Source organism: Nestor notabilis, unplaced genomic scaffold (assembly GCF_000696875.1).
Source record: "Nestor notabilis isolate BGI_N333 unplaced genomic scaffold, ASM69687v1 scaffold6400, whole genome shotgun sequence".
Taxonomy (NCBI): Eukaryota; Metazoa; Chordata; class Aves; order Psittaciformes; family Psittacidae; genus Nestor; species Nestor notabilis.
In genome coordinates this window covers 101,822-124,531 of record NW_009912387.1, presented here as the reverse complement: position 1 = coordinate 124,531, position 22,710 = coordinate 101,822, and the positions used below count along the sequence as shown (strand labels likewise).

The 22,710-nt window shown below is 37.7% G+C and overlaps 1 protein-coding gene across 1 annotated transcript in view; it reads left to right on the top strand.

Moving 5' to 3' along the window:
• The first annotated feature begins 1,023 nt into the window (after positions 1–1,023).
• GPAM (glycerol-3-phosphate acyltransferase, mitochondrial) overlaps positions 1,024–22,710 on the top strand; it is a 26,667-nt gene continuing 4,980 nt past the window's right edge. Inside the window, exons 1-16 of the mRNA XM_010019276.1 lie at positions 1,024–1,125; positions 3,092–3,214; positions 6,038–6,111; positions 9,019–9,132; positions 10,364–10,513; positions 11,402–11,498; positions 12,445–12,581; positions 13,957–14,056; positions 14,779–14,991; positions 15,366–15,479; positions 17,540–17,625; positions 18,302–18,417; positions 19,123–19,193; positions 20,280–20,544; positions 20,819–20,961; positions 22,551–22,628. Of these exons, the coding sequence (XP_010017578.1) occupies positions 1,024–1,125; positions 3,092–3,214; positions 6,038–6,111; positions 9,019–9,132; positions 10,364–10,513; positions 11,402–11,498; positions 12,445–12,581; positions 13,957–14,056; positions 14,779–14,991; positions 15,366–15,479; positions 17,540–17,625; positions 18,302–18,417; positions 19,123–19,193; positions 20,280–20,544; positions 20,819–20,961; positions 22,551–22,628 (1,983 nt within the window). The remainder of the gene's footprint in view (positions 1,126–3,091; positions 3,215–6,037; positions 6,112–9,018; positions 9,133–10,363; positions 10,514–11,401; positions 11,499–12,444; positions 12,582–13,956; positions 14,057–14,778; positions 14,992–15,365; positions 15,480–17,539; positions 17,626–18,301; positions 18,418–19,122; positions 19,194–20,279; positions 20,545–20,818; positions 20,962–22,550; positions 22,629–22,710) is intronic.

Sequence of the window (22,710 nt, the reverse complement as noted above, 5' to 3'; positions counted from 1 at the left end):
AAAGCGTTGCACTGAAGTTTTAGGCCTTGCTCTTGAGAGCGCTTCTGTGCAGGCTGGGAGCAGTCTCGCTCCTGGCCGCTCATAGCTTGGTGGTGCTGTAAGTTTCTTGTCGGTGGCAGATGGAAGAGGCTGTGTTGCCACTTCACAGTTTCTCTAGATGAAAATGCTGGGATTCCTGCTTAAAGCAGTTTGATTTGCAGCCTTTTGCAGGTCTGTTGTACAACAATAAGTTGTTTTGGTGTGTTTGGCCTCCTTTATTTTGTACAAGAGAGAATTATTTTACTGTGCTTATTACATGAACAATAAAACTTCCACTTTAAAATAATAGTGCAAGTTTAGACTTCTCTACTGCTTTTTAATCCCACAAGCCTGTTGTGTCACCAGTGTCAGCAGCACGTTTGGATTTAGGGCTGTACTTCTGTACACAGCACTCCTTTTTCCCAGGAGTTTGCAAACTGGTTTGACTACAGCTGGATCAGACACATAAAATATACTGTGTGATAGGATTGGGAGAGAGCCTTAATGAATTTTTTTTTTTGTAGATAATGGGTGTCCTTGAGAAGCAGATGATGAAAGAGTGAGGTTGTGGTGCAAGAGAATAGTAAACTTTGGAAAGTGGCTGAAATGTGTATCCTTGTGGCAGAATGGTTTAAACCAGGCAGCGAGGAACAGTGGAAAAGCATAAAGGGACAACACTGAGCTTTTGAAGAATGGGAAGAAGAGCAGGGAGAGAAGAACATGTAGATAGTTGATTGGTGTGCTCTGTTTATGAAAATTGAATGTGCTGTGGGTTGTTTCTTTTTTCTTTAATCATATTAAAATCATGCTGATTTCTGTCTGCAGTGAAACTTCTTCAGAACCTAACTTCTATTGAAAGGTGCAAAAATATCAACTTGCTAATCTATTCCTAGATACCCATCACTAAAATCATGTGAGCATATGTGTTTCTCTGTATGTGTGTGTATACATATGTATGTATGTTATTATTTTTGCAGGTCTGATCTTCAGTTGAACTCCTGTGTCATGGATGAAACCGCTTTGTCCCTTGGAACAATAGATGTTTCCTATTTATCCACCTCAGCAGAATGCAGTATCAGTAGATGTAAGCATTCCAGTGAAGAATGGGTAAGTGAAAATTGTGAATGTTACTGGCAGTATTTATCTTATTTTTCTTAAAGTCAAAGGTGGACTTTTATGAAGAATGAAGATGAGGCATCACCTCTATTATGCATGAGACAGTTTGGTTTTAATTTAACTTGAAATGTAAGGAGGAATCAACAGTTGAGTGGTGTACCAAAGAATAATGTTGCTAGAAAAGAAAAACCTCATCAAACCCTTTTGATATTCTTACAGTCTTATGGTGTGATATTACTAATCATTTTATATAGAAGTAAATGTGCAGAATCCCATTGTGGAGTAGACTGAGGTCAAACAGAAAGCTCGTTGCTGTTCTGAAGCATGTAGTTTGAAATGCACAAGTGAAAAGGAGCATGAAACTAAAGATGCATGGTTGTGTAGCGATTGTAACTGGAGCTTTTTGTGCAATACAAGAGGCAGAGAAAATTTAGTGGCTATAAATAAGAAGTCTATTAAAAGTCTGTGTCCTCTGTGGAGTGAGTTTTGGGATTTGGAGGAAGCAAGGGGGTCAGTGGGCAGAGAGGGCTGGGTGGAGCAGAAAGAGCCCAGGGGAACTGTGCTGGTCCTGGTTGGTTTAGAAGCAGAGGTCTGGAAGCATTAGACGTGTTCTGGAGAGGAGGGGTTTGAACTTGATACAGAAGAGTTGGAGACATGGTCAGAGTTGAGAGAAAGGACAGATGTCCTGGCAGCTGGGTTTTCTATCTATCTAGATGAAGTTACATTGGACAGCAGGCTGCGCTGACCAAGGGATCTGTGCAAGAGTCAGATAAAGGCAGGCGAGACAAAAGAGATAGAAAGGAGGTTTTGTAAGACAGTCGTGATGAGTTCAGTCAGGGTTTGAAGGCAAGTAGAAGGAAGACAGTATTGTTGGAAAGTTGATTAACTTTGGAGTTAGCATTACAGAAGGTCATAGAGAAGGAATTGGGCCAGGCTTAGTATCTTTATGCTTGTTTATTTCAGATGGAAAACTTAGCCTTGGAATAATGACCAGTTCATATTGGCCAAATGTGATATATGCGCATTTTAGTTTTTAGGCATCTTCAGTGTTGCTTTTAACTTTTTGGTTGTTTCTCACCGGGCTGGCTTTCTAACTGAGTATGTGATGATCTGTATTTGTGCTTTCCAGCCCTTATGCTGGCTTAAGGTATTGGTTCTACCCTGCTTTTCTTCCACTTAAATGCGCTGTTTTAAACAACATTTTGATTTGGTTTGTTTCTGTAATTTTCCTTTTATTAAAAAAATAGATGGTTCAGAAAGTGCCAATCCAGGGCTTATTCTCAGGCAAGCAATAATTGAGTAGACTTCAATGCGAACTATCAATGTCTTTATAAAAATTGTAGTCAAGTGTATTTTCTTTATGTTCTAGCACAGAGAATGTATTCTGCAAATGCAGTTACTTTGGAGTTTGTGGTTCTATAATCTTCAGAAAGACAGTGGAGAAGGCACAGTAGTTCATTTTTGTATCACTTTCCATGGAACTGCTTGAAAAAGAGCCAGAGTCAATGGAGTTAATGTTTTGCATACATTCAGTCTTCTTGCAATCCTACAGGGTGATGTCCAGTAAAGCTTACATTGTTCATATTGTAAGCACCCTTACATTACTGAAAGTGTAATTTGCTGTTAACTTCTTCCACTTTTCTCAGCTGTCAATTTCTTTGCTGTTTCTTATTAGAGTTGTTTATTTATTTTAAAACTTTGTGTGTTTTAAACTTTGTGTCAGCAAATACTGCAGTGCTTAAGTTACATAAGTACAACACTGATTTTTGCTTTTTTTTTGTAAAATTACTTCATCTGGAGATAGTATTTATTTTAGAAAAATCTTGGGAAAATTTGTCTTAGTTTTATGTAGTTGGGGGGTAATTATTTTTTACTTTGTGTGTCTTATTCAAAGTTTTCACAAACCCAGTAAAACATATATTTCTGGCTATTTACACAGCACTCTTTTGTTCTGCAGGGAGAGTGTAATTCTAGGCCCACTCTCTTCCGCTCCGCTACGTTAAAATGGAAAGAGACTCTATTGGGCAGAAAAAGGCCATTTGTGGGACGATGTTGCTACGTATGCACTCCCCAGAGCCGGGTAAGAAGATTATGGAATGGATTATGTTTGGCAACACATAACTGCAGCGTGATGAAGTTTCAGTAGTTTTCTTAATTTCAGAATTAAGGTCACAATGTTTTTACTTCATAAAGGAATATAGTTTTCACCTTTGTGATTATATTTCCTTATCATGGAAATAGTGGGTAACACAGACCCATTGTGATGCTTTGTCTCCCACTTTTCAGTGCGGGCTTACTCCTTGCCCAAAACTCTCCAGCTCTTCAGATTTAGGACTAGGAAATTGTAGAGAAAAAATTTTCTGCTCTGCTAGATTAATAATGGAAATTTGGTGCATATGAAACTGTTAAGGCTTACTTTTAGGACACTTAATTCCCTATAGTCAGAATAAGTACAGTTTTGAAAGTAAGAAATAGGCTCCCCTTAAAACTTGAAGAGACCAGTCATGTACTTGAGAAGATGGGTTGGCTGATTCCTGGCTTCTCTGCCCAGCCTGTAAACAAGGAGTGCCAGTTACGATGGTGGGGATATTTGCTGGGAACAGTGTCAAGATGATGGCTCCAGAGATGTTGCACAACCTGATTTAAAATGTGAACTTTAGTGAACTGCAATGGTCAGCTTTCGATAAGCTGAAGACGCAAAATGCTGATAAATGGCATAATGCAATTTGCAGTCAGTTCATCATGTAACTTAGGTGCACTCCCTGGGTTTTAAATTGCACTTAGTTGTACCTGCACTGAGCTCCCTGATTGTCTGGGCTAAAGTAGAGTGAAAATTCCCTTTGTCTCTTTGACCGAGGAAAAGTTGTTATTTTGCTCTGTTCCTATGCCAGAATAGAAAATTGCAGCAGTGACATACAAATGTGAGCTAGAAATCCAAATATACTGTGAAGGCTAGGTGCAATAAAGGCAACAAGACAAGCAGTTAGATAAATTGAGACTGCTTCTTACAGACACTTAAATGTTTTGACTTGCAAAAAGATGTGTGAGAATCCTCAACTTAGGGCTTTATACGGTTAGTGTTAGTAATAAGGCTGTTCCTCTGAATTTGGGAATCATGCTTTAAAAATAAAAATCTTGTTCTGTATTTTGTACATTTAGTAAGAAACTAATTAAATACCCTGACATCCCACTTAAGAAAGGAGCATGACCTGATTAAGCCCTTTATTGCCTTATGCCACAATGCTGTGGACCATAACAATCCAGATCCTCATTAATCTCCATATATTTCACTTTTTTTTGAGCTGCCTGTTTTATTCTCTTAAGAAAAAGGGGTAGATGGGTGAGACCAATTTACCTAAGTGTGTTGGCCAAACTAACAGCTTGCTGGTGCTGGGAGTGGGAAGTCTAGCTTCTCCTTCCTCTTTTCTTTCCTGCTGTCCTGGGGGCTGAGCAAGTTCACTATCCAAGCAGAAAACTACCTGCTTTAATTATTCATTTAGTCTGTCTGTCTTAGTTTTCTGCCTTGCCTGAATGAAGCTGGCTCATTTGGGGGCATGGTGAATGCTAGAGGTGGTATAACTTAAGAGGTGAGGGCCAGTGTTCAATGGGAAAGGGTAGGATGTGGTGTTGGGAGCTGGGCTGCTGCTTCACAGCATGGAGATGCTTTATCAGCTCACTTGGTCTCTCAGAACCACATTCTCTGCCTGAAACAGGGTCAGGGAAGAGTTAAATAAGGAAAAGCTAAAGTGTGACATTACAGCTACAGGATGAATTTCACAGAGCAAGGTTGTAGCCTGGTCTGGACTTGAGCATTGAGTGGTAATTTTGTTGCTGATTTTCTGTGAGACCAAGAACAAGTAATTTCACTTCTTTTTGTCAGAACATTTAATGGGCTTCAATATCCACAAAACATTACCAGTGAATAGTCAAGGAAATTAGTATTACCTTGAGGTTGTGGCAAATGGTGTGTCCAAAATACAAATAAATGAGACTCTTCCCTGATTCCCACTGCAGAATTGGTTGTGAGGCTGTTCTGCAGCTCTGCTGTAGCTGGTAACCATCTGTGTCCTCCACTACCTTGTTTTTGTCTTCCTTCACATGCACAGTCCCAGTGATTTTAGCTGTAATTCACTTCTGGCATGGTACGAGTTTTATAATTAAATATTAAAAGGGCAGAAAGAAGCTAGCCTCTTGGTCAAGGTACTTGGAATATGGAAGTTCAAAGTTTAGTGCCTGCCAGGGAATATTTGTTTAGCCAAAGTGGAACTGCTCCCAAACTTGTCCCGGAACAGTTAATAGCCTGGCATGTAGTGTCTGTACCAGGGATGTAGAAGGCTGGATTGAGTTTATTGTTTAGGCAGAGCCGGAATGTGGAGATTTGCCACCTAACCATGGATGGATATCCTGACCCTTAGTTGCCATTATGTGATGGTGCCTGTTCTGCTGGCAAACTGGATGTCACAGACTGAGCATCAAAATGCTTGTAATATGCTAATACTGAATAGGGCTTAATGAAGTTCTTTCTCAAAGATGGGTTCTGTATTATGACGAGTCCTGGTTTATATTACATCAGAACATGATAAAATATTCTGGCTTGAAGAATGCAATCAAAACAACCATTTCTGTGTACAGTGGTTCTGTATGTATGGTAAAGCTTTGAGAATGCTTTGAAAGTATTGGAATGGGAATAGTGACCTTCTGAATTTCATTTTCATTTCGGAACAGCTTGTGTGTACTTAATAAGCAAGTTCAGCACTTCTCTGCTTTGGCTTTTGTTTATAATAGAGCTGAAAAACTTTGCATTATCTTAAATGTTATGATGAATGTAAAGACACAGCTATTCTTATGTAATGAAATAGTCCACTAGTCTTTTTTTTTTTTTTTTTTCTCCTTGGTTTTACAGGATAACTTCTTCAATGCTAGTATTCCTTCTTTGGGTCTGCGTAATGTCATATATATCAACGAAACACATACAAGGTGATGTAACAAGTCTTTCTTTTGCTTTCAAAATTCAATGTGTTCAGATTTTATGATAGGGAAATCTCTAGGATGGTCTGGACTGAGTGAGTGTATATTGCTGTCCTAAAATGCAGGAATTGGTGCTGACTTCAGGAAACTAATATACTTGTTATATCCGGCTGTGTGTATTTGGGAGCTGAACAAAGTCCTTTGGGGTTATAGACAAGGAATGTAAAGGTCAAACCTGTTTCACAAAAAGCAGCATGTTTAAATCCCTTCTCCTTAGTACAAATCCAGCATCCATAGAATAATGCTAAGACAAACTGCTTTATTCCCATGCTTCAAAATGACTTCAGGCTGCATTTTAACTCAGCAGATCTGGCTCACAATTTAGGCATTGACTGTTACCACTAATGACAATTAAATCTGAACATGTCTTGCGAGACTGTCTCTCTTCTGCCTCTGTGTCAGAGTGCAGCTACTGAAGGATGGTGTAGATGACCTAAGAATGATGATGTATCTTTGTGCTATTGGAAATATATCTTGTGTTCTTGGATGAAGATACTGAAAGTACACAAAAATCTATTCTGTTCTTTGGAAAGTTAATAATGCTTGCTAAGGTTTTTACAGTAATCATTAGCATAAGCAGATCCTGCAGGGTTTGTTGGAGAGTCAGAGCAAACAAAGAAAGGCCAGCAGCCCAAAAGAAATGAGCCAAAGTCTCAGAGTGGAAGAAAAGCAACATTGTGCTGTGCTTGAGAGGGAGGAAGCTAATGTTAGAGGCTGTTCTTTCTTCAATTTGAATTAATGATGTCTTTTAAAGAGTGGAGCTTGTGGTTTAGAATACAGAAAATTAACAGAAATAGTGTATAATGTTAACTTTTTTAAATTAGTTTCAAAGGTCTAATGCTTGAATGGTTTTGCATGGTCAGAGTTACCTAAATTAGGAATGTAAAGGCAACAAAATGTGGGTTAATGCATTACTTTGAAATAAAATGCCTTTCGCTCAGGATGTCATTATAGTATGAAAATTGGCAGTTTTAATGAAGTTCTGAGGTCCCATGGGGTTACCTAGTCACAGTTTCTTGGCCTTAGAAAGCAAGAGGGATTCCCTTTAACTCCTAGTGTACTGTATCTGCATTGAGACATTAGCACAGCCTTTTTCTGAGGTGTGAATATGTCAGTTTTATTATACATCTTGACTGGGTCTATTCTGTGTGGTTTTTGTCTCCTATCATTGCTAAATTATTAGAAAACAAATTTTTCTAATTGTGCTACATATTGCCTAAGCTGTAAAATGAACGTGGAAGCCTTTATACCTTGACAGATCCCTGCAGTAGCTGTATGCTGTTGTGATATGTTCGTACTTACGAAATTGTTGTCAGAAAGAAACATATACCTAACTTTGCTTTTTAGAAAGATCAATAAGGTGCTTAAACTCTGATGAAAATGGGAAAATGGAAAAGCAATTAAAGCAGAGTCACCAGCCTACTTCCTTGACAACATGAATAGCAAAATTCTTTGTCCTTCGAGATGGTCTGAGTATTTGTATAACTATTCCATGTCAGACAGTGCTGATGGCTTGTGCATGTGCACTCATGTTAATTATAGTGGTAGTGGCCTGTGCACTCAGGTGGTTTTGCCCTTTTGCAGGGTAAACATTCCTTCTCATCTTTCCTAGCTGGTTTTAACCCATGTATAAATTTACTGAAATGCGGTAGGGAGGTTTAACAGCCAAGATCAGTAACTTGGGTGACAACAAGGAGTGAGATCTTGGCGGCACTCCAGCATGGAAACCAACATAAGCATTGCTATCCATGGTTTTTTTTGGGGCACTCACTGTAGCATCAGCATTGCAACAGCAGCCCTCAAGACAGGGTTTTGCATAATACAGAGTGCTCTAGTCTTATGAATGGCCAGAACTAAATTTCTTCTTCCAACTGGTAGTTATGCCCCATCACATCAGCTCTTCTGTTCAGGGGTCACAGTTCTGTTTTGTCTGGGGGAGTGACCTGCATGAATGGGGGCTTGTCCAGTCAGTAACTAAGGGTGGTGAGGAGAGAAAATAGTAATGAATATTCACTGCTGGGGACTGGATTTTAGCCCTTCATGTATCGCATGCATTGTCTGTGATGTTAGTAAAACTGTTCAAAGTAACATTGTCTCAGATAATTACTGTTGATACGATCCAGAGAGTAGAGAACAGGGTTAAAAGAGACTGGCTGCGTAAGCTAAGTAGCCTTACTTAAACACTTGAATGTGTAGAGAGATCTACTGATCATTTAGCGGTTCTACTACTTTTATAACTTTGCAAGGAGAAAGTACGTAGGAGGCACATATGACTGGGTGTTTAAAAACACTGGAAAAGAAGAAAAGGTTACCAGAAAAGTGTTTTTACTGTTGCTAGCTAAAGCAAACACTTTCAGAAGTGTCTGTGAGAGTTTTCACTGTGTGTATGTGAACTTTCCCAGGAGAACTCAGTATTTCATGAAGAAGTTGACAAATCTGTTAGCTGGGCATTTTCATTCCTTGTTGGAAAGTCACCGAATTGAGATTCAGCACTACCTCTTGTTTTGTCTTTGCTGAGCTGGGGAGTTGATTCCAGTGGACAGACAAAATACATATGCTTGTTTGTAGCTACTTTCCTGTGATAGTATAGATGTTTTAAGGCCAATATCACCCTGAGTTGAAGTAATGCAGATCCCAGCTGTGTTGGATACTTAGTGCTATGCACCAGTTATATCATCCATAACATTAACAGATTGGCTATTTACTAGAAGATAGAGAAGCTTTTAGGCAGCCCTTCATAAATCTTTACTTACTTTTGCTTCTTAATTGTGTTTTAGGTGTTCGTAATATTATTTCTTCTTTTTGGTGGTGAAATATCTTGAGGATCACACTCAAATACCCTTCATATTTTTGTAGGTACAGAGGGTGGCTTGCGAGACGCTTTTGTTATGTCCTTTTTGTGCAAGAGAGGGATGTTCATAAGGGTATGTTTGCCAAGAATCTGACAGAAAATGTGCTGAATAACAGCAGGTAAGATAATGTAAAATAAACTATTTGTGTTGGTTTTTTTTTTTGGATACCTGATACATTATAATATGACTAAAGAATTTGAACATGTCAGGTTTTGAAAATCAGATTTTGAAAATACTAGAGGGTACAGTATCTTCAGCACAGCTCTTCAGGTCTGTAGCTTGCAATTTCCATTTGAATAGTATAAGGGGAGATTAAGAGCTATAATGCTCCAAATGAGTGATGCATAGTGGGTGGACAGCAGACAGTACACAGAAAAATAAATTGCTACATGAGAACTCTTCAAATGTTTGTTTATGTAATCCATGTAAATCATTACCATTAAAGTCATACTGCAGTCATCAGAAGTTGCCAGTGTTTCAGAAGTATTAGGAAAGCAGCATTTCGTTTTAGAGTACACTGAGTGTACACCAAGAGCATGAGGCAAAACTGCAAAAAGGCTATAGAATGACATACCCACCCTTTACTTTGTGGGGCTTCTTTTCTGTTTCATATACTGCATTTTAAATGGCACGTTGAGCCCCTGATAAGCTATTAAGGTATCAGTTTTCCCTGGACACAAAGAAATTCAGCTTCCCACTCCTTGAGTCTACTTTTGTCAGAGGGCACACACTGCCTACATTAACATTCCTAACTGTCCTGAATTTTTAATGTTCAAGTCCCATCTAAAGATCATAGTGTTACTTTTGTAACACAAAGCAGATTGCGTTGTGCTATAGTTGTGGTGTGTTAAACTACTTGATCTGTCTTAGATATGTTTTAAATGGGGAAAAAAGCCCTTATAAAATTCAGTTACACTTTGTAAAAGTGAGAATTCAAGGGGGAGGATACTATAGAAGTGCAAAATAGCAACTGCATAAGTGTGTTTAATAAGGTAAGTGAAATTGCTGTGACAGAAAAAATAAAATATTAACAAAGATATTTCAGCTATTCTTTCTGCATTTTAACTTTATTACAGTTTCTGAAATTAGTGATCACTTAATATCAGCACCTGTGAACAGTGTACATACTGTTTTATATGGTCAACTTTGAGTGCATTCACCAGTTGTCCACCTATTTAATCAGAGCTTAGAAAACTACTGAATTAAATTTAATGCATTTGGAGTGCACGATATTTTAGTGTGCATATTCTTTTATGCCTGCAAATTGCTCCTATAGTGATATGTAGTTGTTTGTGTCTTGAGCACTTCTGTTGTCTGATTGTCTAGTATGTTTTACTTTTCAATGTTAGAGTCCAGAAGGCCATTGTAGATGAAGCTTCTGAGCCAAGTACTCCAGGTAGTTTTGCTCAAACGGATCCTAAAGCTATCAACAAAGTGAAGAAAAAAGCTAGGAAAATTCTCCAGGAAATGGTAGCAAATGTGTCACCTGCTTTAATCAGGTAAGAAAAATGGTTCATCAGTATTGTCAATGGATAGGGAGACGGCCAGGCTCTCTCTGTGTTATACCAGCAGAGCCTGTAACACATTCATAAAATAATTATTCTAAAAAATAATACATTATTCATAAGAATCCCTGTTCTAATGTTAACTAATGAAATCGTAGTTAGTCTTCATTTTCAGATGCAGCAGAAATGATCTGGCTTTTCAAGAGATAAGCCTTGTGATAAGGTTAAATACAGGCATGTTTGGTTTTTTCTTCTGAAGCTAAGTTTGGTGCTAATGCTTAGACCAATATTAGTATCCTTTGTTGTTTCAGGCTTATATGGGTGAGAACAGCTAGCTGCAGCATCTTAGACTGTGAAAGATCTTTTTCTTCACTAGCCTGCTGAATATCATAACCCAGAGAGTGCCTTAGATAAAATCTTCTACTGTGGTGTCTACCCCTTACTATTAAGGATGAATTTGTCTCTGTCATGGTCCTAGTTCCCTTCACCAACTTTTATGATGCAAACCCTTTATTTTTCTAACTATATTAAGTTCCTCCACAAGACCAGATACACACTGTCACTAATGTGTCCCCTAAGTAACTTAGTTACTGTAGTTGATTATACAACCACCATTAATTTGCCCTATGTGGTAAGAGGTCTTTGCCCTTCGAACAGCCTTCACTGAGGTTGACACTAACAAGATTTGTGTCATAACTACAGGTGGCTGAAATGTGGTTACTAACCATGGCAAAAACTGGTTAAGCAATTGGATTTTATAGTAATTTTGTTTGAATATGAAGTAATAAGATTTTATGGCTTTACCTTTTGGCATATGGAAGCAATATGGAAGGGAGGCAGAAATGAATGGAGCTTTTTGAATTGTGTTTATTCTTACTTCAGGTTGACTGGATGGGTGTTACTGAAGTTGTTTAACAGCTTTTTCTGGAATATTCAGATCCACAGAGGTCAAATAGAAATGGTCAAAGCAGCAACAGAGGTAAGGGAGGGTGGGAAAAATCTAATAACATAGATTTCCAGTGTAGTTTCTAATAATGCTTACAGCACTTCCTCTTTTTAGAAGAGTTCTGCTGAGTCTGTATGATACAGAACTGTCTCATATGTGTGAAATAGAGTTTTTAATTAAATATCATGCTCTTTGAGTTGTGTAAGCTAAAATACTATGTGGACTCTGGTTTCACCTTTGATTTAGGATCAAATTTGAACTATCGGGCTGAATGATTATTGCGGACAACCTCCATCCAGCATAATTTTGATTTTTGTGCTGAGGCAGTCAGTAGTAACTTAGGAGTAGTCTATTTAGGATTTTTCACTTTTGCCTTAATTTGGAATAAAAATCTTTAAGAAATAAACTTCTTTTTCTTACTAGAAATTTGTTCCCAGTCCTTCAATATTTATTGAAATTGATCAAATTAGCTCCTAAATTCTCCATTTTCTTTACACTCAAATTATTTGATTCTTTTTGCAGGGTTTTCTTTAGAAAGATGAATTAGATAAATGAAATAAAAAAAGGTTCCTAATATTTTCTCCTATCTTTTGATTACAGTGTTTGGGAACCCCACTATTCATAGATCCTTGTTGATATCTAATAGAAAGAAATAGAAGTGCTTTGGTGACACTGGTGATTTAGCCACATCCGTTTAATTGTTTGATTGTTGTCTGAAGAAACTGGGAATATTGATCATTGTGAATGTAATGCATACAACTAAAAACTACAGGCATGAGAATTAGGAAGTACAGTTGACTAAAATGTTCTTGTGTCACAGCTGACTGAAAACCAGAACAAAAACTGATGGTAACCAGAAAATACCATCAGTTCTGATAACAGGATGTTAGCAATCTCAGTGATTGATTTCAGAAAAGGAGTAATATTCTACATTTCTTACCATCTGTCTTCTCTCTTTTTCCTTCTCTCTTCACCATAGATGAATTTGCCTCTTATCTTCTTGCCTGTTCACAAATCCCACATTGACTACCTGCTGCTTACATTCATTCTTTTCTGCCATAACATCAAAGCACCATACATTGCTGCAGGGAACAATCTCAACATCCCCATCTTCAGGTAATAATCTCTCCTTATTTGTCCCTTCCAACCCTAATGATTCTCTGAAAAAGGCTTGAAGGGGGGGAACTTCAGGAGACCTATTACTCCATATATCTTATGTCCAATTGTCAGATAATCTGAGTATTATTGGGCTATCATTTAGAACTTCTTTGGTTCCTATTACATGCTCAGAGACCATAACAAGATCCTTCTGAGAAACGCTGTTACAACCTAAGTAGTGTAAGGAAGGATATTCCTTTCTTCTTGGAGTCTCAAAGTTGGTAGGGGACTAGGAAAGATGAGTATGTGAGAAAGTGTTGTGAATGGACAGCTCTTCTTCATGAAGTTCAATGACCTGTCTAATGGGCAGCAACAGTACCAAATGTGCAATACTTTGTGGGAAAGTACACGTTTGGTCTCTCTTTAAATTATATTTCTGGTGGCTGAAGAACCTACAGTCTTTTAGGTAGTTTTTTGCCAGTGAGACAGAATTTGAAGATAACTGATTTCTGAAAAAGCCACCAGATATTGCAGGAAATGATGAGGTAAGAAAGGGAATACCTTGACTTAGGGGATGTTTTGCACCAGTAGGTGCTGGTCTGTGATAATCCCAACATGAAAGGCATTCAGAGTCTGTGAAGTATCAATTAAAATTATATCTGTTAGGGCTAGCAGTATAAAGAAAGAGAGACTAGCATAGGTAATGTAACAGTGGTTTAGACACTGGAACCCCAAGTTGTGCAGCATCCAATGGGCCTCAGATCCACGCGCAGCATGTCGTGCGGACCCTGTCTGCAGAAAGGGTTGCCCCTTTTGGTTGTTTGAGTTAGTACAGGATTTTCTTACAAGAAAACTATTCTATTCATCATTTCTTCTGCCAAATGGAAAGGATGTTCTCATGAGAACTTCTTGCTGCACTGTTGGACAAAGGCAAGGACACGCAGGTGGTGTAGCTGCTGGTGCTAACTTGGATGCTGCCTGCAGGCTCCTCTGTTAAAATTAGTTGGCTGAGCTGATCCTGCAGCCAAGGGGCATGTGCAGTACAACACGGGCACGAGGGCCATGTTCTGTGTGCAGCACATCACAGACTTGGCCAACTCAGCTTAATTATGTGAGTCACCAGCATCTCAGTGTAGAATAGTCTCGCAGTCAGGGTCAATGCAGAGGGCAAGGGGTCTGACAAGTAAGGCAAGACAGCATAGAGAAGCCTGTTTCTTAAGTTAAATAGAGGAATATTTGTGTGGTCCCATCATGTGCAAATAGTGTAATACATTTTAGTCTCTGAGAATTTCAGGAATTTCAGTTCCTGTTGTGTGCTAGGAATTCTGTACTGGATGTGTAGCAGTTTCCTACAAACTAAAATCAAAGAGTATAATTCTTCTTCATCACGTAGCACATTGATCCGCAAGCTAGGAGGATTTTTCATACGTCGAAAATTAGATCAGAGTCCTGATGGTCGTAAGGACTTCCTCTACAGAGCTTTGCTCTACGTGGTATGTATTTCTTGTCTTTGTTTCTCTAGGTAGCATTCAGTCAAGTGACAAGTGGGGAAGTGAATTCTGTCAGTCTGGGGATGTTTCTTACTGCTTTGAATTTGTCTTAGGTTTCATGCTGCAAAAAAAGGATATGTTTCTGTACGTAGTCTTGACTGTATAGAATAAAACATAATTGAATGCCCAGCACCTCCAAGGATGAACAGGTTTTCACCTTGTATAATCCTTATTAAAGAAAGTGGAATTAATGCTCTCTGAATTGATGTTAAACTTAAGCTCTTTTCTCTGATTTCTTTTGTACTGGGGCAAATTCAGTACACTGATTCTATAACTTAATGGAAGTCTCTGTTTATGATGGGTTGTTGTAATCCTTTGTGCTATTCGGTGTAGTAACTGTATTGCATCTTGGAAAATAGGATGTACTGAGGAACCAGAAGGATTGTTGTATGCAAATTGGCTAGATCAGCTGTTGCTGGAGGTGCTGTTCCTGAACAAATGGCATTACACTGCTTGTATATTTGTGCAAATTCAGTTGCAGTTGGGTCTGGGTTTATGTCAAGGATTAATCATTGCTTTTGTTTTTTTTCCACAAGTATTCATGCCAACTCATGATCTTCAGTGTTTGTAAAAGGAAATGGTTGCTGACAATGTATTTCAAATGTGAATTTGCCAGTGTAATTAGTTATTTATTTTTTCTTCTTTTCCCATCTATTTGTATTTAGCACATAGAAGAGTTGTTGAGACAGCAGCAGTTTTTAGAAATATTCTTGGAAGGCACACGGTCTCGAAGTGGAAAGACATCTGGTGCTAGAGCAGGTCTTTTATCTGTGGTAGTGGATGCTCTCTTCTCAAATGCTACTCCTGATGTCCTAATTATACCTGTGGGAATCTCTTATGATCGCATAATTGAAGGTCACTATAACAGTGAACAGCTGGTAAGAGCAATTGAACAACCTGTTTTGCCTAGGGGATTTTCTGTTTATGTGCAGGAAAATGTGTTACATAGTTAAATGATGTGTTAGTAGTCCTCTGTCTCATGTCCTTGGTGTTAGTGTTGTAGGGTGCAGAGCCATGAATCACAAAACCTCTCTAATGGGGAGTGCTGAGGTATGGTGACATATTTCTAAATGCAAATTCATGACATACCCACTTGGTCATGTTATCTAGGGGAAAAAAATAGTTCTCTAGATTTAATTGAAGTTATAAGGTGTGTCAGAAGATTCAGCCGTGTTTTGTCTGCTGTCACATGCATTTTAATTTTAGTCACAACCTTTTAATTGCAAATTGGAAACATAAAACTGTTTTCCAGGGCAAGCCTAAGAAGAATGAAAGTATTTGGAGTATAGCTAGAGGAGTCTTCAGAATGCTGCGGAAGAATTATGGGTGTGTCAGAGTAGATTTTGCACAACCGTTTTCCTTAAAAGTAAGTTTAATATTTTGAAGATCCTTCTTCAGGCTTGACATTTTCAATGTTTCAATAGTGGGACACATTTATTTTGCATTTTCTTTTTGTGGGTTATCATCACAAGCATTATCTGGTGGGACAGAAGTATCCCTGTTTCGCTGAACGTGTGAGTCTTTGGACACATTTGTGTTAAACTGCAATAGTGTGAGAGGTGATATAAAGTGCTACTTAGTTTTGAACTGGTGTAAGTATTCTCACTGAGGTGAGAATCTTTAAAATGATCCTTGCACCATGTAGTAATTCTTCACTTTGAAGAGACATTTAGAGTTGAAGGAAACTGAATACTGTTCTCCAGTTCAAGCAATTAATTGGTTTACGCTATTGTTGAGGAAGGGCGTTTATCTCACTGGACTTTTAAAATTGCAAAGTAAATCAGTAGCTATAAAAACATCACGGATAATATGTCATAAAAATTGCATGTTCTTTACAAATCATAGTTCATTATTAGTTTACAACTATTACCTACACTAGCTCACCAAATACTGTTGTGTAGTTTCTCAGGGAATGGGGTGGTGCAGAAGTATCTGCCTTCACTTAAATTTTCTCTGATCTCTTTGCAGGATCTGCTAGTGCTATACTTATCTACATTTCAGTAATCTTGTGTTCTGCTAGAGTATACCTTATTTTTAGTGTGATTTTAATAAGATTAGCTACTGTACCAACAGCCTACTAGAATATTATTCAAATTAATTAGATGTTCTTCCCTCTGCCCTACTTCTCTCAGCAAAGCAAAGAGCTTTGGAGGGTTCAATTACCACAGCATGAAACTACTGTGACTGTCTGCACTGCATTGTAATTAGCGTAGTCGGGAAAGATATTAATTCACTTCCAAAGGAGAAGGCTTGGGCTATTCTTGGTGGGGAGTTAACAGTTGTTCTTGGATCAGTGTAAGGAAAAGAAGGTTATCTGCCTTCTTAATCTAGTGAAATGCTAATCACTCTCTACCTTCCCAGCAACCTCCTTCAGGTTTCATTTGTCTCTGTATTAATTTTTGTACTCCAAAAAGGTAATAAATGACATACATTTTTTAAGGTATACTTTAACCAAGATTTGCAGAAGTGTAACTTTATTTTTAAATTGAAGTTATGTTACTGCAGGTTTTTCTAAAGGAGATGAGCTTTGGGGGTTAATTTTGGGCATTTGTAGTTCTGCAGGCACAGGCTTAGAAGCAGGAGAGTGTGAGCTGGCTGTGGGAGTCTTTTAAGCGGCTTTCCTGGGAGGGAACTGTTTTCCTGACCAGCAGGTTAAGTGGCTCTTTAGTTTTCCAGTTTATAGAAACTGTGAGAACACAGTGTCCTGAAAACACAACAATGTAAATGCTAACCTGTAAGGAGAGGTGTTTGGCTTTTGAGAAATCAGGGATTCAAGAATTCCAAGCATGTGGTACCCTCCCAGCTTCCTGGGTGCTTTAGTTTGTAGCACTGTAAGGGGTCTTAGAACTGGAGTATCTACGCTAGCGTTTACCTGTGGAGAAGTTCCCTATCTTGGTGATTGAGGAAAACAGCAAGCAATAATTACTAGAACTGGAGTATCTACGCTAGCGTTTACCTTTGGAGAAGTTCCCTATCTTGGTGGTTGAGGAAAACAGCAAGCAATAATTATAGTCTCCGTGTCAGTTCTGAATGGATATTACTTTGCTCTCGCTCACATTAATGAAGGCAGTTCTCATTAATTTAATCATGGAGAAGCTAGTCTCAAAGGGGTTGTTCCCATCATGGTAGTGACAGGGTTTATGTATACTTTTTGTTGCAGTGATTTTTATGAAGTACAGATTTCTTGCTGTGGAAAGTCTGTCTTTTCATAGAATAAAATCAAAAGCAAAAAAACTGTTGAAAACTTTTCATTTCTGTTACCTAATTACTGCTTTTAATGTAAGCTATTTTCAACTGCAGTTGCATTTTTTCTTTTTTTTTTTTCTTTTTTAATTACTGCCTTTTTCATAAAATAATATTATCACTTGAATGCAGGAATAAAGTGGAAAAAGTACCAAAAAAAAAAAATAAGTCTTCTCTTCACAGGAATATGTAAACAGCCAAAGCCAAAAACCTGTGCCTGCTCCTCTTTCTTTGGAACAAGCTTTGTTACCAGCTATACTTCCATCAAGGTACAGATTTTTTGGGTGTTGCGGAGAGAGAAGGCAGGTTGGAGTTTGCTTGGTTTTTTAGTTTTCTATGTTACATTCCAAGCAGTGCTTTAAGTCCCCAACTCCCCATTGTGTATAGGAAAACTAAAAACTTTGATAATTGTAACCGCAATTTATTATGAGAGTTGGCGTTCTTTCTGGAGAGCTCTGTTTAAATAAGCTCAAGGAGGCTTTTTTCTTTTTTAATTTTAGTGAGCTCTGTTGGTTTAATTTTAAGTTTTATTGAATAACTGAGGGAAAAAATGACACACTAAATGAAAAACTAAGGATTAGTTTCTAAACCTCAAAATAATTTCAGGTGGGTTTTGGTATGATTTCAAAGCAAATAGAACTTGGGACTGAGTACCCCTTGCTCAAGGAGATGACTGTCACTCAGAACTGCAAAACTCTGCACAAGGGCTAGATTTGCATTTGTTACATGGATAAACACTTAGGTTGGGGTCTTTGCTGGACTTGCACAAACCTGTGTGGTCCTTATAGAGGCAAAAATCAGTCATTTATCTGTATGAAGTTGTAGGTCCATATAAAGACCATTTCTAGTTTGTAGAGAGGCTAGGGTGGAAGCTGCCTTTTAGGCAGGTTTTCTTCATATACTCTTGTCCAAATGTCATCATGTGAATTTTTATTCTGTATTCAGACCTAATGATACTGTGGATGAAGGTACAGAGGCCTCACTGCCCAACTCCAGGGATATCACCAGTGAACCCTTCAGAAGAGAATTGATATCCAACTTGGCTGAGCATATTTTGTTCAGTAAGTGTTATAGTGTGTGTGTGTGTGTATATGTATATATATATATATATCAGCTACCTGTTTTTGTTTTGCTGATCGCATGAACTAACTTGCTGTTTGGTAATGCTGTACTTCCCAATGCCCTCTATTCAGGTGATCATTTCATGACTTCAAATGCTCTTTTGATGATTCTCTATCCTTTGTCTCCCTCCCTCTTCACAGTTTAATAAGCTCTCTGATTAAGTACAAGGTTTTTATTGTTTTGTTAACTTTTATATTCCTTGGACTAGTATACTGAACTTGCTGACTCTGAAGTGTTTCATTGTCATATTGATACAGTGATTCTTAACGCTTCATTTAAGAAGTTATTGCGGTGTCTTAATGGCATTACTTAAGAGGAACTCATCTAGCTGCATGGACCAATGTTGCCAGGTTTTATAGGTTATGTGTTTTTCAGTTCAGTCAGATCTGTGATTTGTGGTATAAGAGATGCATACATAAAACAGTACTTAGCTTAGTAAACCTTTAAGGCCTTACTCAGCCTTCTTAGTTCAAATTAATTTGATTAATATTGTTAACATATAGATGTAATACACTTTATATTTAATTCAGAAGGTACAGTTCTGTGCAAATATTGCTGTTATTTTTATTGATTTTTAAATGAGTGCTGTTGTTACAATATTCTAAACTTCATAGGTGCTTAACAAGTTTCTTATTTGTGTCTAGCTGCTAACAAGTCCTGTGCTGTGATGTCTACCCACCTTGTTGCCTGTTTGCTGCTGTACAGACACAGGCAGGTAAGGCTTCCATGCTTAAATAGCCAGTTATTACTTTGGTCTTGTTAATAAAAAAATAGCATGTATTTTACTATTGCATGATACTAAGAAGAAAGATGCGTTTAAATTAAAGTGGATTTCAGGTAGTATGAGTGCTAACATTTTAGTTAGTAGTGGATGCTTGAAGATAAGCCATTATTGACAGAGTGCTAACACTCATGTGGAAATAGATTTTATAATTCAAAATGTACTTATGCTTTTTTTTCTGGTGGGTTTTTTTTTTTTTTTTTTATTCAGAATAAATGGGTTTGGTTCATTGTATTAAGATTGTATTTTACATCTCAAACACATTCACCACTGAATATGCTAGAACCTCTTCTGCTAATTTTCAAATTAGTTTTGCTGTTCCTTAGTACTAGAATATTGTATCACAACGGCAGAAGGATACTAATGTTTAACTGAAGCCTTGTGCATAGGGTTTGGATAAAATATTTTTGTCTCCAAGCGTGTTTTGCATTTTTTCTGAAATTCTTTCTCCCTCTAATCTCAAGCTTTTAATGCATATAAATTGAAAATGAATTGAAAAATACCGGTCAGATGTGTAATCTTGCTTGTTGAGGACAGTATCACCATTCCTGCAGTCTAGTCTTTTTCCAGTTTCCTGAAATAATGGAGCATTTTACAATGTGATCTGAAGCCATCTTCACAAAAAGCTTTTCCTTGTGTTCCCAGCCAGTTGAACAGTTCTTTTAATTACAATATTCCCAGATAATTGATCATGCATTTTTTAGCATAGGTAATTGAAATATGGTATCTGTAACAAGTTCTCGAAGAACAACTCAGGTCTCTGGAGGTTGTGAAATAAACAAAGATGCAAACAAAAACCCCTTGCATTCCTAAATAGCTGCATGGGTTTAAAGTAAAATTGTATGTAATTCAAAACCTGTGGACTATGTGCAAAATCTCCATGAAAATTTTTGCTTATATGACTGCTGTGCTTTGGATTATTGATAGTGTATAGTTTGGGTTTGCTGTATATGTGCTTCTGTGATTTAAACTCCTGTGCAGAAAAATTGTTTCACTGTGTGATTCTGTTTTCCTTTCTAGGGAACAGATCTTTCCAGGTTGGTAGAAGATTTCTTCTCCATGAAGGAGGAGGTCTTAGCCCGTGACTTTGACTTGGGATTTTCAGGGAACTCAGACGATGTTGTTATGCATGCCATCCAGTTGCTGGGGAACTGTGTAAATATCACAAACACAAGCCGAAACAATGAGTTCTTCATCACTCCCAGCACAACGATACCTGCTGTCTTTGAACTCAACTTCTACAGTAATGGAGTACTTCATGTATTCATTAAAGAGGCCATTATTGGTATGTTTTGGGGTTTACCAAGGAAAGGTTTTCTTGTAACCCATGAAGTCAAAGTATATGCACAAAAACATCTCATCAGTTTTTCATGTTACTTACTTTTATTTATTTCTTCCCTCAGACAAAATAATGATGAATTCTGTCTTCATTCTTCAGTTGCATGTGTAATATTTGACTGCTTTTAGGCCTAGAAGCAGACAAACCAGAAGTTTTAAGTTTCCTTTGCTATAAGGCTCTTTGGAAAAATAAACTTTGCATATGTTTGTTTCTGCTGTAGCCTGCAGTCTTCATGCGGTTCAGAGTAGGAGGTACAGAAATGGTACCAATGGTGCTTCTCCCAGTTTGATTAGTCAAGAACACCTGGTCCGAAAAGCTGCCAGCTTGTGTTACTTGCTTTCTAATGAATTTACTATATCTTTGGTAAGTAACTGCATTAATTGCCCACATTTGAAATTTTTGTTCTGCTTATAGCTGCATATGTTACTTTAAAATTCATTGATGCTTTTTTAAAGTGTCACAGTTCTATATGTTCACTATAAGGACAGTCTGATGGTAGTGGGTATCAAGAGGCTGAGTATAACTTGACGAAGATAGCGTTATTCCATTTACTTCAGGGAAATCTCAGAATGTTTGAATGAATGTGGTTCATCAGAAGAGTTCGTCCAAAAGATGTCTGGCCTGAGATAACGTGTGAATTAATTTGCCAAACTCTTGTCACTACCTGGTTTCCTTGGCAAGATGTGATAACATCGTTTGATCCTGTTTCAGAGATATTTACAGAGTGCACGCCTGCTGCCCATGCAAGTGCTGAAGTGGGTGATGCTGGGTGAGCCTGCCGCATTTCTGCTGTGTTGGCTTTGGGCCTTTCCTGAGAAAGAAAAGCTGCTCACTCTATCTCTGTCAGCTTCCCACAAATTGATGTTGGGCTTCTTAATGCCTTCTAACCAATTTTGTGTTGCTTATGTCATTAGACCATCATAACTATATCTGCATTCTGCCTAAACTATTTAAATGGGTTTTTTACTTAAACAAATACAAGTCTCTGAGAGTAGCCAACTCATACGGGTTTGCACAGATGATTGAAATAATGCTGGGAACTAAGGCTCCAGATTCTGGAGATGCTTTTAATTTGCATAGGAGTGCAATAGTCAGTGTGCCACGCCTAGTACTTAGTGGCAACTTTAAGCATGGCCTGACTTTGGTTTTTGGTTTGTTACAAACCACTGAAGAAAGCCGATTCTATCTCAGTTCTCAGACACTCAGTATACTTACACTCTGCAGACTTGCAATTTTAAAAGCTAGATTTTTTTTTTTAAATGTGTGGAATTACTTAGTATTCTGGGGATTCTTGTATTAGTTCTTGAACTTGTACACATACTTGACTTTTGTGTTTATAAATAAGCCAAATCTAGTATTTTTGTCTCTGCAATAATGTAGCTCATATGGTGGGGTTCTTCACTGGCCTTAGCCTTCTGGTCTCAGAGTTAGTAATTTTAACTTAAAAAGTATTTCCTACATGATTGTGAAAAATGTAAAAGAGGTTGTGGATTTGGTTGGTTGGTTGGTTTTTTTTTGTTTTTATTCAGTTTCAAAATACATAAGAGAATTTCTTAAATGTGTACTTTCCTTTTCTAAATAAATGACTGGTATGAGCCTCAATGATTGTAGTTTTATGATGATTTTATTGTAGAATTGTTTAAGTAAATTTGGTTAGAGGTGATTTAAAAGGGGAGAATATTTGATATGTTTTTTTTACCAGCATAGTAATGCATTTCTTAAGAAAACATTGGACAAATTTCAGATATCCTATTTCACTGTAATTTTTTTAATGTCTGTCAGGATAAACGTAAGAGTGGTGCATTGGATTATGCTGGTAAATCTTCAATAACTGGTTTAAAAAGAATAATAAGTGCTGTATCGAAAACATTCATACAGACCAGGGAGGTGGTGTTGCTATAATGGTTATAATGGATGTGATTTTTTCAGTGCATTTCTTCTATGTTGTATAGCCTTGCCAGGTGATATATCAAGTTTGCCATGAATCCGTGGAAAGGCTGATACAATACGGCATTCTTCTGGTGGCCGAGGTAAAGTGATAGAGATATTAAATGAGCTTTGTTTTATGTACTTGACTTTAGCCAAAGTTGTGTTGCCTAATTGTGAGTCTTG